Source organism: Melanostigma gelatinosum (assembly GCF_949748355.1).
Source record: "Melanostigma gelatinosum genome assembly, chromosome: 8".
In the NCBI taxonomy this organism is placed as follows: domain Eukaryota; kingdom Metazoa; phylum Chordata; class Actinopteri; order Perciformes; family Zoarcidae; genus Melanostigma; species Melanostigma gelatinosum.
In genome coordinates this window covers 18,604,611-18,619,009 of record NC_136641.1, presented here as the reverse complement: position 1 = coordinate 18,619,009, position 14,399 = coordinate 18,604,611, and the positions used below count along the sequence as shown (strand labels likewise).

Sequence of the window (14,399 nt, the reverse complement as noted above, 5' to 3'; positions counted from 1 at the left end):
TAGTGGCTTCAAGAAACTATTTATTGCAGGTTGATGTTATTTCCTGTTTACCTCATAAAATGCTCATGAATCTTACGTGTGTGTGTGTGTGTGTGTGTGGGGGGGGGGGGGGGGGGGGGGTGTGTGTAGCAAATGGTTAACCCAGCTGTGTTGTGTTTTCCTCACCGTGACGTTCCTGCCCTCCTGTCCCTGCTCTACCTCTTCCCCATCATCTTCTTCCTCCTCCTCCTCCTCCTCCTCCTCTTCGTCATCGTTGAGGTACAGGACGTTCTGGACGCCCGCGTGACCCGGACGGACCTCCATGCGATCCCAGTCGTCCACGTCACCACCTGAGGACGCGACAGAGTTAACAGTGTTAATAAAGGCTTTTATGTGCACAGCACATCTGCAGAACAAGTTAATAATTGCCACAATCTGAAATGTTTTGTTTCGTTCCAAGGACACTATTTATCTTTCTCTCATTGAAAGCGGTGGGGGAAGAGAATTTCCCCTTTTCAGTGTCTGTTCGGCTTTGGGTGCGGGGGATCTTGGTTTGCATCCAGTTTCTTTCCCAACGTGCAACACAATGAACTCCGCTAAGACCGAACGTCGCCTCGCGCTAAACCACGATAAGCAGGTTTAAGAGCGAAACCTCCCACGGACACACCAACCCCTTTAATGAGTGACGGTGTGATTGCAGCAGCCGAACCCTTCGCCCTCACCTTCTCCGTCCAGGATGTAGTCTCGTGGGAACATGATGCCGCAGCCCATGATGTCCCCCTTCAAGCAGCGAGGACCAAACGCGTCTCCAACGCCGCTGCCGTGAAAGATCTTGCCGTCATCTGTCAGAAGAGGAGGAAACTTAGATTTTTTTATTTATGTTTTACTCTTTTACTTCAGGATCAGAATTTGTATTTGTTAACCTGCGAGCGGGGTTAGGGTTCCAATGATGTAATTGATTAAATGAATACGACCGGGACCAGACAAGCAGGCGATAATAGATGGGTGGATTATAAAATGAAAAAGGTTCAATTCTTTTAACTTTTGCTAAAGTCGACACTTCTTCAGGCTCAGCGATGAAGCTAGCAGTAGTGACGGTGTTTGCCTCAAGCCTGATGTCACCGACTGAAACTCAGACTGCTGCAGAACAATCCAACTTTCAGTTCATTGATGTTTGATGTCTCCTGACAGCCAACAAACAGATGGAAAACATTTTAAAACTAAAATAACTGCAAGAGAAAATATTTGAGACTTTTGTAGAACAAATTTCAGAATTTTGATACCTTCTAAAACCTTTGATAAGGAAACCGCACAACTTAAATTCTTTAAAGGCCTCAACTATAGATACCCTGTGTGAGGACATCTTTGTCTCATGTGTCCCGTTACTGAACTTGACTGGACTTGGTGGACTTCACTGCGTCTTTTAATGTGTTTACCACAGCGTGCACCATGTGTACTCTAAATACAATGTGTTGCTATTATACAGGACATCCTGACATTCCTTTCGGATGATGATGCGTAAAAAAGGTGAAAGCGGCGATCGTAAAAACACTTCTCTTCCAAAAAAAAAATAAAAAAAACCTCATCGACAACATCCAAAAGGAAATCATCAAAACAACACATACAACAGTTGTGCGAGACAACAAAGGAAGAAAAAAAAAAAGGGGGCAAAAGAAAAACATTGCAGAGGTAGCCTGCAGACGAGCTCTCCTCAAGCGAAGCACCGTGGCTGCTGCTGGTAAATATTTATGGAGTTGTCATGGGACCCGTCCAAGGCTCAGGATACTGTTTAAACAATCTCTATCTGAGCACCGGGAGGGAGACGGAGACACTGTATCATTACGGCTCCCATGCGGGCCCTTGTCACAACACCGCACACTAGGCAAACAGCGGAGCCACGCAGCTCCGCTAAATATAGCGGCGCAAAGGCGGCCTTGGAGAGTGACATGGGCTGGTGCTGGAGGTGAGCCGGGCGGAGGTAAGTCCAGGTTTCGGTCTAAGGATGGAGCCGGTTCACTGGGACTGGAAAGGTAGGAGAAGCCTGGCAGAGACACCAGAGCACCGATATCTGGGAACATATAAAAGGCATTTCTCACTGTTCCAGGAATCTAGTATTGCACCTCCAAGTTGGTGGACTCACAAGAGGCAGATTTAAAAAACAAGAAAACTAAATCCAAGCAGTAAAGACTTCGTCATTTGTACGGGTCAAGCTCCATAAATGCTGGATTCCACAATGCAACTCGGTAGTGTTCTCCTGCCGAGTAAACTGAAGTTTTTAAGTTTGATGAATGATTTGGAATAAATAATTGATGACAGCACTGAATAAACCTCATGTAACAAACTATAAGATACAGTAAAATGAGTTCTGGCTGACACTTACATACAATTAAATGTTCTGTTGCTTTTTTTAAGTGTGCTTTGGAAATCGAGAAAGCCGGCTCAACGTGGAAATCAGCTGTGGTGGAAAAAATGTCAAAATTTGTGTTGGAGACCCCGAGAGTTTAAAATTAGCAGAGAGGTGTTGACCAAAGTTTGGCTCTGAGGCTGGTGAGAGTGCAAGGAGCAGAATATACTGGGGATGGTGTGAACGCAAAAGTCAAGATCATAAACCGCGGAAGTTGTTTGTAAAGCTAACAATGTTAGCGACTGTGACCGCCACCAGGTGCTGGATGTAAGGGAGATCCAGAGGGTGAACGCTGGAGTTTCAGGGTTTGGAGCCGGGCCTAGCGGAGGAGAGGCCCGGCTCTGACGGAGGACCGACACCAGCTGGGGAAAAGAAAACAGACATTCTCGTAACATGACAGTTTGTCTGGAAAAGGCTTCCCTGCCCAGGGAACAATGACTTCACAGACTCCTAAAATATGAAAATATAAAACGAAATATTGATATTCTTCATGTGAGTTGTCACATGTTTATAAGGATTGACTGCACATTACATTTCTATGGGCCCGTTTGGCAGTGAGGCCCAATTAAAAGAAAAAGAGTATTTGTGAACTATAAATTAAAATCTCCGGTCAGACTTTCGCCAGAATGAAGTAGCGCAGCGAGAGGGGCAGGTTTGCTGAGCGATGAGGCTGCAAAGGTTGCCCTCGTCTGTAGTTTGAGGATTTGCTGCTTTTCTTTGACTTTTGTGACAATAAATACGGAAATTATTTGACATCATCCGGTGGGCTTTTGGGAAATTGCAAACGACACGTTTTACAATTTCTTCCCCCTTTTTAACTGTCGTTACTCTGACATGTTACAGACAATAAAATATAGCCCCCTAGTTGGTTTGTTGACAACCAAGCTTACCACCAAACATGTCGATGTAGATACACCACACGTTCAAACATACTGGCAGGGAGAGTGAAGGATTCATTCCCTTTAGAGAGATGTCAAACAATGCCACATAGTCTCTGGTTCCAGCTTCTCTATTGTCAATCGTTGCGGCTCTTCTTTGTTTTCCATGATAGTCAATGGAATAACTTTTGGAAATTGTAATGTACTGTCATGTAATTGTGCAAGTAATGTACCCACATGGCCTACATGCTCCTCTTAGATGTGTGTTTTCACCGGACGCTGTTTGTGCCTGCAAGTGTCATAGAGACGTTGTCATCCAAATCCATTTCTGTCCCATTAGGTAACAAGGTAACACAATCCCCCCTACACAACATGTTGGTGTTGAATAATTGTTTTTGCAGAACCTGAGCTGGAATCAGATTAGACCCCGTCAAGGAAGTTAGACTGAACCCTATTATGTGAGGTTGGCTTGGTGGTGAGGGATGGAGGGCGGCGGCGGTGGTAAGGCACAACCTTGGGCTGCGGGTGTTGAGTCATAGCACGTGTGACTCACTGATGGTGGGGGGGTTTAGAGGGGGTGACAGGGTTAATGAGGCTTGCTGAGGAGCACTCGCTGGTTGGATGGCTGGTTGCTCCCGATAGGGCCCGCAGGGGCCCACAGCGCCCCACGGCCCATTAACTTGCGGAGGCAAGCCGAGCCAACACACAGGATGGAGGTCCGCACTGGGCCGGCTCCCAACACAAACACTCGTGGTAACACCAGCACAGGCCAGGGAACTCTCAAACTATACAAGCTATACAAAGGAGCAGCGATATGGTTGGCAGCCATTTGTGTATATAACTGGAATATATCTGGAGTAAAACTCACAACCTTTACAGTCAATAATATACATCACATGTGATCCAGGTCAACACTGGTCACGTGCCCATTACAGCAGACCATATATCAGCATAACAGAAATAGTAGTCAGTGGTCAAGCTGTATGTGCAAAGTATAAATAAGAAAAAGGAGGAATGTTGAATTGAATCATTATGGAATTTATGTATCTGCCTCCAGGCTGCATAATATAAGTCTATCTACAGCCGCTGTTTTCTTCAAAGCTAGCAGTAAAAACATTACAAACACTCACGGTGCACTGAGGACCAGCCTGAGGTCTTTCACAATAACAGTGAGTCCATGCAAAGCTCAGGCCTGCCAAGAATGTCCTGGAAGATATTTGCCCCTTTAAAGATACAGAGGTCAAATACAAAAAAACGAGCCATAAAAGTTAATAAACTTCACACCATTCTTGGCTCGCACTGAGCGGGAAAACAAAGGTAACAAAGTCATTCCGTCTGTAAGCAATTTCTGCTGCGGTCGTGTGACCTAGTGCATACAATACTGTGTATACATTAAGTTTCTGTCACGCTGCCAAAAGAGCGTCTGCGTGCAATTCGTGAGGTTCCTGAGCTGTTCGGCGGAAAAATCTCGAGGAGCGCGGGGAGACGTGAAGAAGAAGAAGAAGAAGAGGAGGAGGCCCCCGGCTGTTGATTTTAAGTAGCTGGATCAGAGCCTGCACCTTAACCCAAGCATGGGGAAGGCAAACCTCATACACACAGCGTGGAAAACCACATACATCATTTTAGTCTCTAACAAATAAGATTAATGGGAGCTGTGCTGGGGCGTGCACATTTCTGTGGTGTCCAACGCGCAGCGGCCAAACCAGGCCGACCGCAGCGATAGTCCTCTGGTGACTGGCCGCGTCCGTCACTCAGCAGTGAGGTATCATCCGCAGACCCGGCAGGACGCACAGCATCAAATGTTATTACTATTAATGCATCCTAAGTATAAATGGAATCTGCAAAGGGATATGTGGATTTAGTATTATAATATTTAGACGATAAACATCCACTCGAAATATGAATGGAATGTGCAGAGTGAAGAAGAAAATGTGTTTTGATAGCTGATTTGGAGGTCGGCTAGAAGGAAGTATATGAACCTCCCTCTAAAAATAAAAATCATACTCACTGCCTGATGGAAGAACGTACAACAGAGAGTGAGATTTGTGTTGTGTGTGTGTGTGTGTGAGAATCATTCAGAGTGAGAGCTTCACAATCCCCCCGTGAGAAAAAACTAACAGCGGGTGCTTGCTTCAGACCAAAACAATGCTGATAGAAAGCCAGCTAACTTGATAAGGACGAACAAAATCTCGACTGCGACAAGGTGGATTGTCAGATAAAGAGCCGGCTACCAACTGTAGCTCGTACGGTGTAATAACAACCACCTACCCAGCATGCCCCTGTTCTCATATCACTTCAGCCGCGTTTGATAGCTAATGTCTTAGCACTGATAATGACGGGTGCTGAGGCCTGGAATGGGAGCTTTGTGCAGATATTGTTCCCAGGCCTGTCATCACAAACAACCAAGACTTTACATGTGTGTGTGGAAGCATTGAAAGATAAAGATAACTCAACTTTTTGTGTCACGTTTGTTTTTGGGGTGTGGGGGGTTGTTGCTTAGAGAGCTATATCAACACGACCAAACTCCCACAGAAAGAGACCGAGATAAGATCCTTCTTCTTCTTCTGATGCTGTCACCGTCTGCTTTTATCGGCTTTCTGGGCTTTTTATCTGCCTGCAATCCTCCTTGATCTCTCTTAGTGCTAGGCACCATAACATCCAGCTGAGGCGGTGCCCTGTGATGTTTGCATCTAAAAGCAACAGATGCTTTAAAAATAAGTAGATCAGATTCATGGATGTCATCCGAACAAAACTACCGGGGGAATTCCACACTCATAAAAGTTAATAGCAAACAAACTTCTTTCTGAGAAACGAAAAGAGAAGAAGAGAAAGAAATCTCACCGGCGTGGTACGCCACTGACCCTCGGCTCCATCCCGGGTGTCTGTTCCTGGGGTAATCCTGCACAGACACAAACAGTTACACGGGTCACAAATGCATGTTTTCACAGTTATGAATATGATTGATTTCAACTGTGCAGGTTTTTGGAGTGTGCAGGTTATATTTGGCAAAAAGCTGTGTCAAGATAATTCCACTGACCACCAAGTCAAGTCGATCTCTATTTTTATAGCTTAATATCACAAATTTGCAATCTTTACAATCTGTTCAAAAGTCACCCCTCTATCTTTAGAGCCTCAATTTGCCGTTGTATGCCCCGCCAACCAGTCAAGTAGCAGTTTACATCCATGTTTGTCCAAAATGGCATTACTTAATCATTTTTCTATTAAACATTCGTGTGAAATATCGATATGAATGCTGTTTCCATCCACTACCGTTATGTTGTCATTAGCAGTGGTGTATAGTAACGAAGTAGAAATACATCGTTACTGTACTTAAGTAGTTTTTTGGATATCTGTACTTTACTATTTATATTTCTGTTGACTTTTACATTTTGCAAAGAAAACTGATACTTTTACTCCGATACATTTCCCCTGAACCCTTCGTTACTCCCTACAAAATGAAATCTATCTTTAGAAAAAAAAATGAATCATTCTTTACTTTTACTCAAGTATGGCTTTTGGGTACTTTATACACCACTGGTTATTAGCAGTAGGCAATGTTCCCTCTAAGCTGCGCGCTTGAGCAATCGCGCACTGCTCGCACAGTCTCAGCGCACAAGAAAATCTATGCAGCGCATAAAATAAAATTCAACATAAACGTATTAATTAATATCTAATATTAGTCCTAATCTTATCTAATCAATTAAACCAATAATAATAATAATAATTTTGTTTTCTGTACTATTTTGCAACGTAACTCAGTGAGTGACAGGTGTCCAGCCAATGATACGATTCGGTTCACTTACGCTACGCAGCCAATCATAGCATTGACACTATTGCCCTGCCCATTCGCGCCGTGCAGGTTAGCAAGCTAACAACAGTGCGGCGGAGTTACGAGACGCAAATGCTAACCCCTTATCATGGCGAAACGAACGGGCAGCGACACATCCACTCACCAAGCCATTGGAAAAAAGAAATGTGGTTCTTTTAAGATGGAATGGCTGTCGGAGTATGTTCAAATAGAAGAACAAGCGGTGAAACTGGGTGAGATGTTTTCTTTTTCGAGTGAGAAGGGTCTACTCTGCAAAACATGCAGCGAAGCTAAAGTAGCAAATGAGTTTTCCGAGGGAAAAATGTGGACTGAATGGAAGTTGGACTACCTCAAGCGTCACATTCAGCAGAAAAAACAAAAAATTAAATCAAAACAGCATCCAGAAATCGTCTTGAAGTGGCACATTTGGACCAGCTGATGCGCATAAAGTCAAAGCAAGAAGCAGACGAAGCCATCAACCTGGACAAAGTGTACAACCATTGGAGAAGTGAGAAGGACAGACGTGAAAAATAAGGTAAAATTTAAGTCAGATTTGTGCATATTCTAGTGACATTTATTAAGATTTTTTACTTATGGATATTAATCATTAAATTATGTTACTATTAGATAATTTATGGGTAGTAGAAATGATAATAAAAAACTGAGTAATTACATATTTTACAGACAGAGTTACAGGAATTTACACTGTATCACAAGCTACAGCACACGTCATTGTGCAAAATGTGAATGTTTTAATGTGAACAAAATGTTATGTCTGAAAGGTGTATATGTATCATTTCTTCCAGAACAGGACCCTCACACAGGCCAAAGCAAGACTCTTCCCATGGCCAAGCAGGACTCTCACATAAAACATACTACACATCTCATGAACAACAAGATTTTTGTCTTTTTCCTTTAAAGTTTGTCAAATCACTTATATTAAAAGTAAACTAGTGAAAATTGCTGCTGTAATTTGATTCTTTTAATAAGCCATGTAACTTGCTATGATCCAAGGTTTTGAACAGGTGTGATACTGGTGTGTGGCCACAGCGTGCACATCTGATGTTGCTCACAGTGGTCCTCAGTGTGCTCAGGGAGCTTGTGTGTATGCCCAGACACATGAAAAATTAGAGGGAACATTGGCAGTAGGTGACGCCAACTCTGCTGTTAAAAAACCGTATAACATTGCAGAAGAAGAGGATGCAATAAGATGACGTAATAAAAAGAGCACGAGTCCGAACTTCGGTAAAAAACAATGTAGAAAACTGGATGGAAATATGACATTTCTGTTTGTTTAATGTATTAATGTGAGGGAGGTTACATCGGATCTGTGTGGAGCGATGTAGGGACCGCTTTGATCTGATGCTAGTTTGTATTTGTAGCTTCAAATGGGTGTTGAAGTCACGTTTCATGTACGTCATCATTAATTCGCTAAATCTGTTTCGATTGCAACATTTTCATTCCAAATGCATTTTGCTTTTATCAATAGACAAACCTTTCCACCTCAGCCAGGCATACAAACTTTTTTGCCAAATTAAAATCTTTTTGGACGTTTTGTACGTCTCCATGTGTCTGTCTGCATGTACAGTATGCATGCATTTCTCCAGGTTTCACCGTGCCAAAAAAAATAACTGGTGGGCCAACCTTCAGATAAGATCATAGTATGACTCAGAGGTAATTACCTGAGATTTCTATCTGTCGTCTGGGCTGCACCTACATAACTGTAGAAACACATTACTGAACAAGAAAGGGAGGAGGAGGAGGGCAATGACATTACGCTCTTCTTTCATCTCTCAGTGGGCTAAATCTTCTATGTGCTCTCTTGTTCACATTCTCTCTCAGGTGAACTCTCCCTACTGCATTTATTTTTAGCGAGTAATAACATGTACTTCTTGTCTCAAAAATTCCAAATATGACCAGGAGGATGTCCAAAAAAAAAGAAAGAAAAAAAGTCAGCCTGGGAAAAGTGCTATAATCCAAATAAAGAAACATCCACTGCTGACATTACTGAAAAACGAAACAGGACCGCTGAAATGATCACTATTAGCATCTGTGCGCAGGAATAACACTGCAGACAGACAGCTTGGTCGAGCCAGGCAGACAAGAGTGCAGCATTTGAGGACAGGACATCAGGGAAACATCAACGATCCTGTCTGACAAGCCCATTGGGACTTGAGGAACAGGAAATGGAGATGGATGGAGAGAGAGAGAGAGAGAGAGATGGACAGAGTGAGACATGAGCAGAGAAAGACAGAGAGACATGGAGGAATGCAGCTACTCCTCCAAGCCTGAAACCCCTTGATCCGCCAAGTCTGCTCCTCTTCCCCCTCGTCTCAACCACAAGCCGGAGGATTCCTCTGGCTGACTGACATGTGGGCTGAATCTCCACGAGGAGGAGAGGAACGTCTGGCTATTCTGCTCTCTGATTGATGATCCACAGATGATCAGGGCCCTGTTTTAGAAAGGTTTAGTGAAAAGTTAACCCTGAGATGGGGGACAACTCTGGGTTTTCAGTTCCAGAAAGAGAGTTAACTTAAACTCTGGGTTCAGCTACCATGGTGTGAACAAATCCTGAGTTTCTCTCTGTCTCCTACAGAGCCAGGAACGCGGTTTTATTACCTCGTTCATTCAGTCCGTATCAAAGCGCATTGATTTGCGGAGGTTTACTGTATGTCAGAGTCTACATCCTGGTTGGATATTAGTTTGTTACACAGGAAAACTTGTTGAGCTCCATTGATGACGATCACGCACAAGCTGAACTCAGAGTGAACAAACTGATCAGCTGTTCTAGAAAAAAAACTTTTCCATCTCAGGTTTGGTCAACTCAGAGTTCAGTTTTAGGCTCAAACTTTTTTTAAACCTGCTTTCTGAAACAGGGCCCAGATCAGTGATACGGAGGAACACTCCATGTCGGTCAGTCGACCACGTCGGCCCCGACTGAAATCCCTCAACAACTGTTGGACGGATTGCAATAAAGGTTTGTACAGACGTTCATGGTCACCAGAAGATGAAACAGACTGACTTTTGGTGATCCTCTACCTTCTCCTCTAACACATATATGTACAGAGTAAAACTGTTGGCTGGATTGTCATATAAGCACCATTATCACAACCAAATCTAAATGTAGTTATTTAGTCCTCATTGAAGGAACCTTTTCTCTTATAATGTTGAATGTAAAAACGAACTATTCGAAAATACAAACTAGTATCTTAGATAAGAGGCCAAAAAGGTAATTACGTGAGAACCAAATAACAGTCTGATTGTATTTATTTCCTAATCATACTTACAATACTTGGAGTGACGTTGTTCCTTTAATTTGATATTTTTCCTGTAAGTTACTTGTCTTGCTACAAACAAATCACACATCTGCTGGTCACCGTCCTCATTTTAGCCCATCTTACCTCTGAAATCAAGGATCCATTGTTTTTTACTAATTAATGACTACACATTGTAAGTCATAGATCTGGCATCGACATCACTGTAAACTGCATAAGTGCCATGCTGGACAGCTTGACAGATGCAGAAACAGTAACTAAAGCGGACAGGGAACAGTCAACTGGCAACAAACTGCACATTTTTGTCTTAAAATGAATTTGACAAACTGCAGCTGCTACATGGTAATTCAAGAGTAGAAGAGAAACATCCAAAACATCACCACGATATCTTTTCTGTGTTTTTAACCAAATAGTTAGCATTCATTGTGGTACATAGGGGCCGAATATTTTCATACAGGATGTCTTAATACCTGAAGAACAATTTGATGGTGTAAAAATAAGATTTCTATCTTCAAACTCTTCTCAGTGTGAATAATATTGTTTTTTTCAGCCAGAAATTCTGTAAAGCACAGATCATATTGTTTTGCGGGATTTGGAATTGGCTTTCACTCTGATAAAAGAAACATTCCAACCTATTGTGGTTTGGAAATTACAACAGTTAATGCTGCGATTTCTGTTTTTCAATCAGTGGTGGCGCCACTAAATTACACCTGCGCTCCTTCTCTATCAACATATGATGGAATGTATCTTAGAGAGGGAGCACCGTGTTCACCATCTGGTCCACTAGTGTACTGTAAAACTCTCGAAACATGGTCGCCAGCCCCCCCCTCCCCCGTTGGCCTGCAGAAGCCTTCACTGAAACGCAAGCTGCTTCTAAAAACAACAAAACGCTGGCGTCGAGTCGGTATGGCGGAGCAAAGCCCTGCAGTATCAGATCCACAGCTGCTACACCGATGTCAACAGAGCAGCCTGCATTTCCACACGGTGGCAGAGTAAACAAGTCTGGGGAGAGTAAGAGCGGAAAGGTGCGGGCCGAGTGGGGAACCGTGTGGAAGCAGATACCCATCATCTACAGCAGCTATCACATACAAATATGAAGTACCACAGATGTGAGTGTATGGGTGTGTGTGTGTGGGTGTGTGTGTGTTGCGGTGAGGAGGGAAAGTAGTGAGTTTCTGTTTGTACATGCCCACACAACCTCAGCTATAGGGGTTTGGCAGAAACTGTGTAGGGAACTAATGCAGGTCTGTTTGTATAACCTCGCGTCATCGACTAAATCCTCCAGCTCCTCACACGATGACAGAAAGAGTCTGAGTGAAGACAACAGGCCATTCATGTGCATGTGTTTAGGCATGTTCATCACTGTGATAAGTGCATATGGAAATGTTGTCTTGATACAGACACATACAACTGATAAAGTTTGTTGTGGTATTGAATGACGGAGTGATCAATGACCTCTCTAAAGGCCGATCAGAAGGGTTGATCAGATGACACCAAACCTGCAACATATACGGGGCGAAATTCAAAGCAATTACAGCAAGTGAACCAAACTACAACTCCAAATTATTTTCACTGTCAATTAATATACCAATTACTTTCTCTATAAATCGAATAAATGTTCCATTTAGATCAGTCTAATTCCATGTATGCCAAAGAAAATTGGTGAGGACGGGAACAGCAGATGTTTCGCAAAAAAAAGACTAAAAACAAAATCACTCGATACCGAAAGTAGTTGGGGATCAATTTTCTGTCGATTGACTAAATCTTGCCGTTCTAAATAAAAGTTACACCTCGTACATTATTACTGGGCTGCTGGTTGCTGTGTGTTCTGCAGCTTCCAGATCAGACCTTGGCACAGTGACCGGTCTTTGGTTTTTATCCTAAATTGACCCCGTTAGAATATACAGGTTCACAGGAGTAGTACTAAAAAGCTGTTAATAGGACCGCTGTGTCACAGGAGGAAGAGGAAAAGAGCTGTTCCCAGGAACGGGTCACACTCGGACACAGGAAACGCGGCGATTTCAGTCTCCTGAGCGGTTACACGTCTCGTTTGTGTGTAAGTGTGTGCTTGGCTTCATGAATGTATGTTTGTACATGAACAGAGAGTGAATGCATACAGTCATCAGAGACGGAGGGTCATTGGTGGTGTGAGAAAACCTTCTCAGAACTCTTCATCACGACTATGACACATCTATCAAACCCCCCCCCCCCCCCCCAACAGGTTTATGATCTTTTTTGTCTGTTTTTCAGGACACGAGGGTCTTCCAGCTTTTTATTCCCTGTGTGTTACATGTTCTGAACAGCTTCCCTTCCTTTTTTACAACCTTCAGACTTTCTACCTTACCCCCCCCCCCCCCTACACTCCCATGTACCCTCTACACTCCACTTCCACTCCATAACGGAGTCTAGATCTCTCTTTGTCCCACAGCCTAGCAACCGCTTGTGTACCGGATGAAAAACAACCGCGCTACCAAGCGTATGCATGCTGTACATTCACGGACACCCTTATCTTCAGAGGAATGAGAGAAGAGAGGGGGTCACGTCAGGTCTGGGACTTGCAGTGGGGTCAAAACAGATCTTAGATTACCAAACACACATTCACCTCACATAAAAAACATTCACACTTTTATCACATAGCACAAATTCCTCTGACTTTCCTGTTGGACAGGAAAATGTCAACAGCGGCTTGGGGGATTCAAAAATGTCCTTCCACCTTTTTTTAACATCTCAAACCTCATATTTCACTTTATTTTCTCGATTGAATATCTGTACAAAGGGACGATGTTTGGGCATGCAATTTAAACCAACACTGAGTTCCAAATCGCACACTTCTTTTTTCCTTTTTGAACCTACTGCAGCTGCCCATACAAAGTACGTACTGTTGCAGGCAATGCACATTTATTTGGGACTAAGGTGTTATGACAAAGGAGTACTTTGTCATAACATTGCACTTTGAGCCTTTTGTTCATGTATGCGCAATGTCGTTTGTAAAGTTTGAGACAGGGCAGATATGTAAGTGATGTGTAATTCGCCCGTGAGTGTGAAGGAGCGTGTTGAAATAACGTGAGCTAAAAGTAAAGTCCGGTGGGAATTAGTGGGAATCTTAGTAAACTAGCATCGACTTAGTTATCCTGACTTGCTAGCTTCTTTTCGTGCAAATATAACCACAACAGCCTGACGGTTCTCCCAGATGTTTCATGTTGTAATCGCTAAAGATCCATAATATACGTTATGTGGGTTTGTTGAAAAAGGGTACCATTTGTATCAACATTGGCAGGATGTCCAATATGATGTGCTCCTGTCAGTAGAGCACCACAGGTATTGATCGTGTGTCTTCTAGCAACAAAGGAAGCTTTTTCCACAAATATATCCAAAACTGTTTTATCCTCTTTTTTTTTTTTTTTAAATAGAATAAATATGTACGGTAGCTCAATCATTCAGGTTTATTTTTCCTGAGGCAAAAAGTTTGACTTGACGAGTGAATTATGGGAAATATTTGCCGGGTGGTTTAGCAAGCAACATATCTATGAAGATGGCAATACTACTGGCATTATTGATTTTCAAGTTATTGTTTCAATGTCGATGGGTAGACATCAATGACTTTGAAGAGCCAACAACACTGACAAGACAATCCACAAAAAGGATGTTCAGATTTACCCATTTTCCAAAAATGACAGGGCTTGGATGGAAACCTGTAGGTCAGGGGTCTCAAAGTCATTTTCACTCTGGGCCACATCAGCATCACGGTCACCCTCAAAGGGCCGGTTGTAAATGTAAGACTGTGTAAATGTAACTACTCCTAACATATTGGTAAATAACTGTCTCTGCATTTGATTATTGTTTATTCAAGTGTAAAAATATTGTACATGCAGTTATATAAATGTAAACATATATTTAAGCACATTTCTGTTATTATAACTTAAATCCTTTTAATTTAGGGTTAAGAAACCCACATTACTCTATCAAAGATCAAACTATTGAAGAAAATAGCAAAGACAAATATCAAACAAGTTATTACAATAACTTTGTTCAATGCTTAAAATCCTTTCAAGGGT

The 14,399-nt window shown here is 42.7% G+C and overlaps 1 protein-coding gene across 2 annotated transcripts in view; it reads right to left on the bottom strand.

Moving 5' to 3' along the window:
- The window catches only part of LOC306781333 (SPRY domain-containing protein 3-like), a 40,818-nt gene that overhangs the window by 4,577 nt on the left and 21,842 nt on the right, over positions 1–14,399 (bottom strand). The window contains exons 8-10 of one of the 2 annotated variants that reach the window (XM_079274143.1): positions 6,103–6,160; positions 702–821; positions 166–329 (exon numbers count right to left, since the gene is read on the bottom strand). In XM_079274143.1, coding sequence (XP_079130269.1) covers positions 166–329; positions 702–821; positions 6,103–6,160 — 342 coding nt within the window. Of the gene's footprint in view, positions 1–165; positions 330–701; positions 822–1,723; positions 2,048–6,102; positions 6,161–14,399 lie in introns of those variants that run through there. The other variant, XM_079274144.1, reaches the window with a different exon arrangement.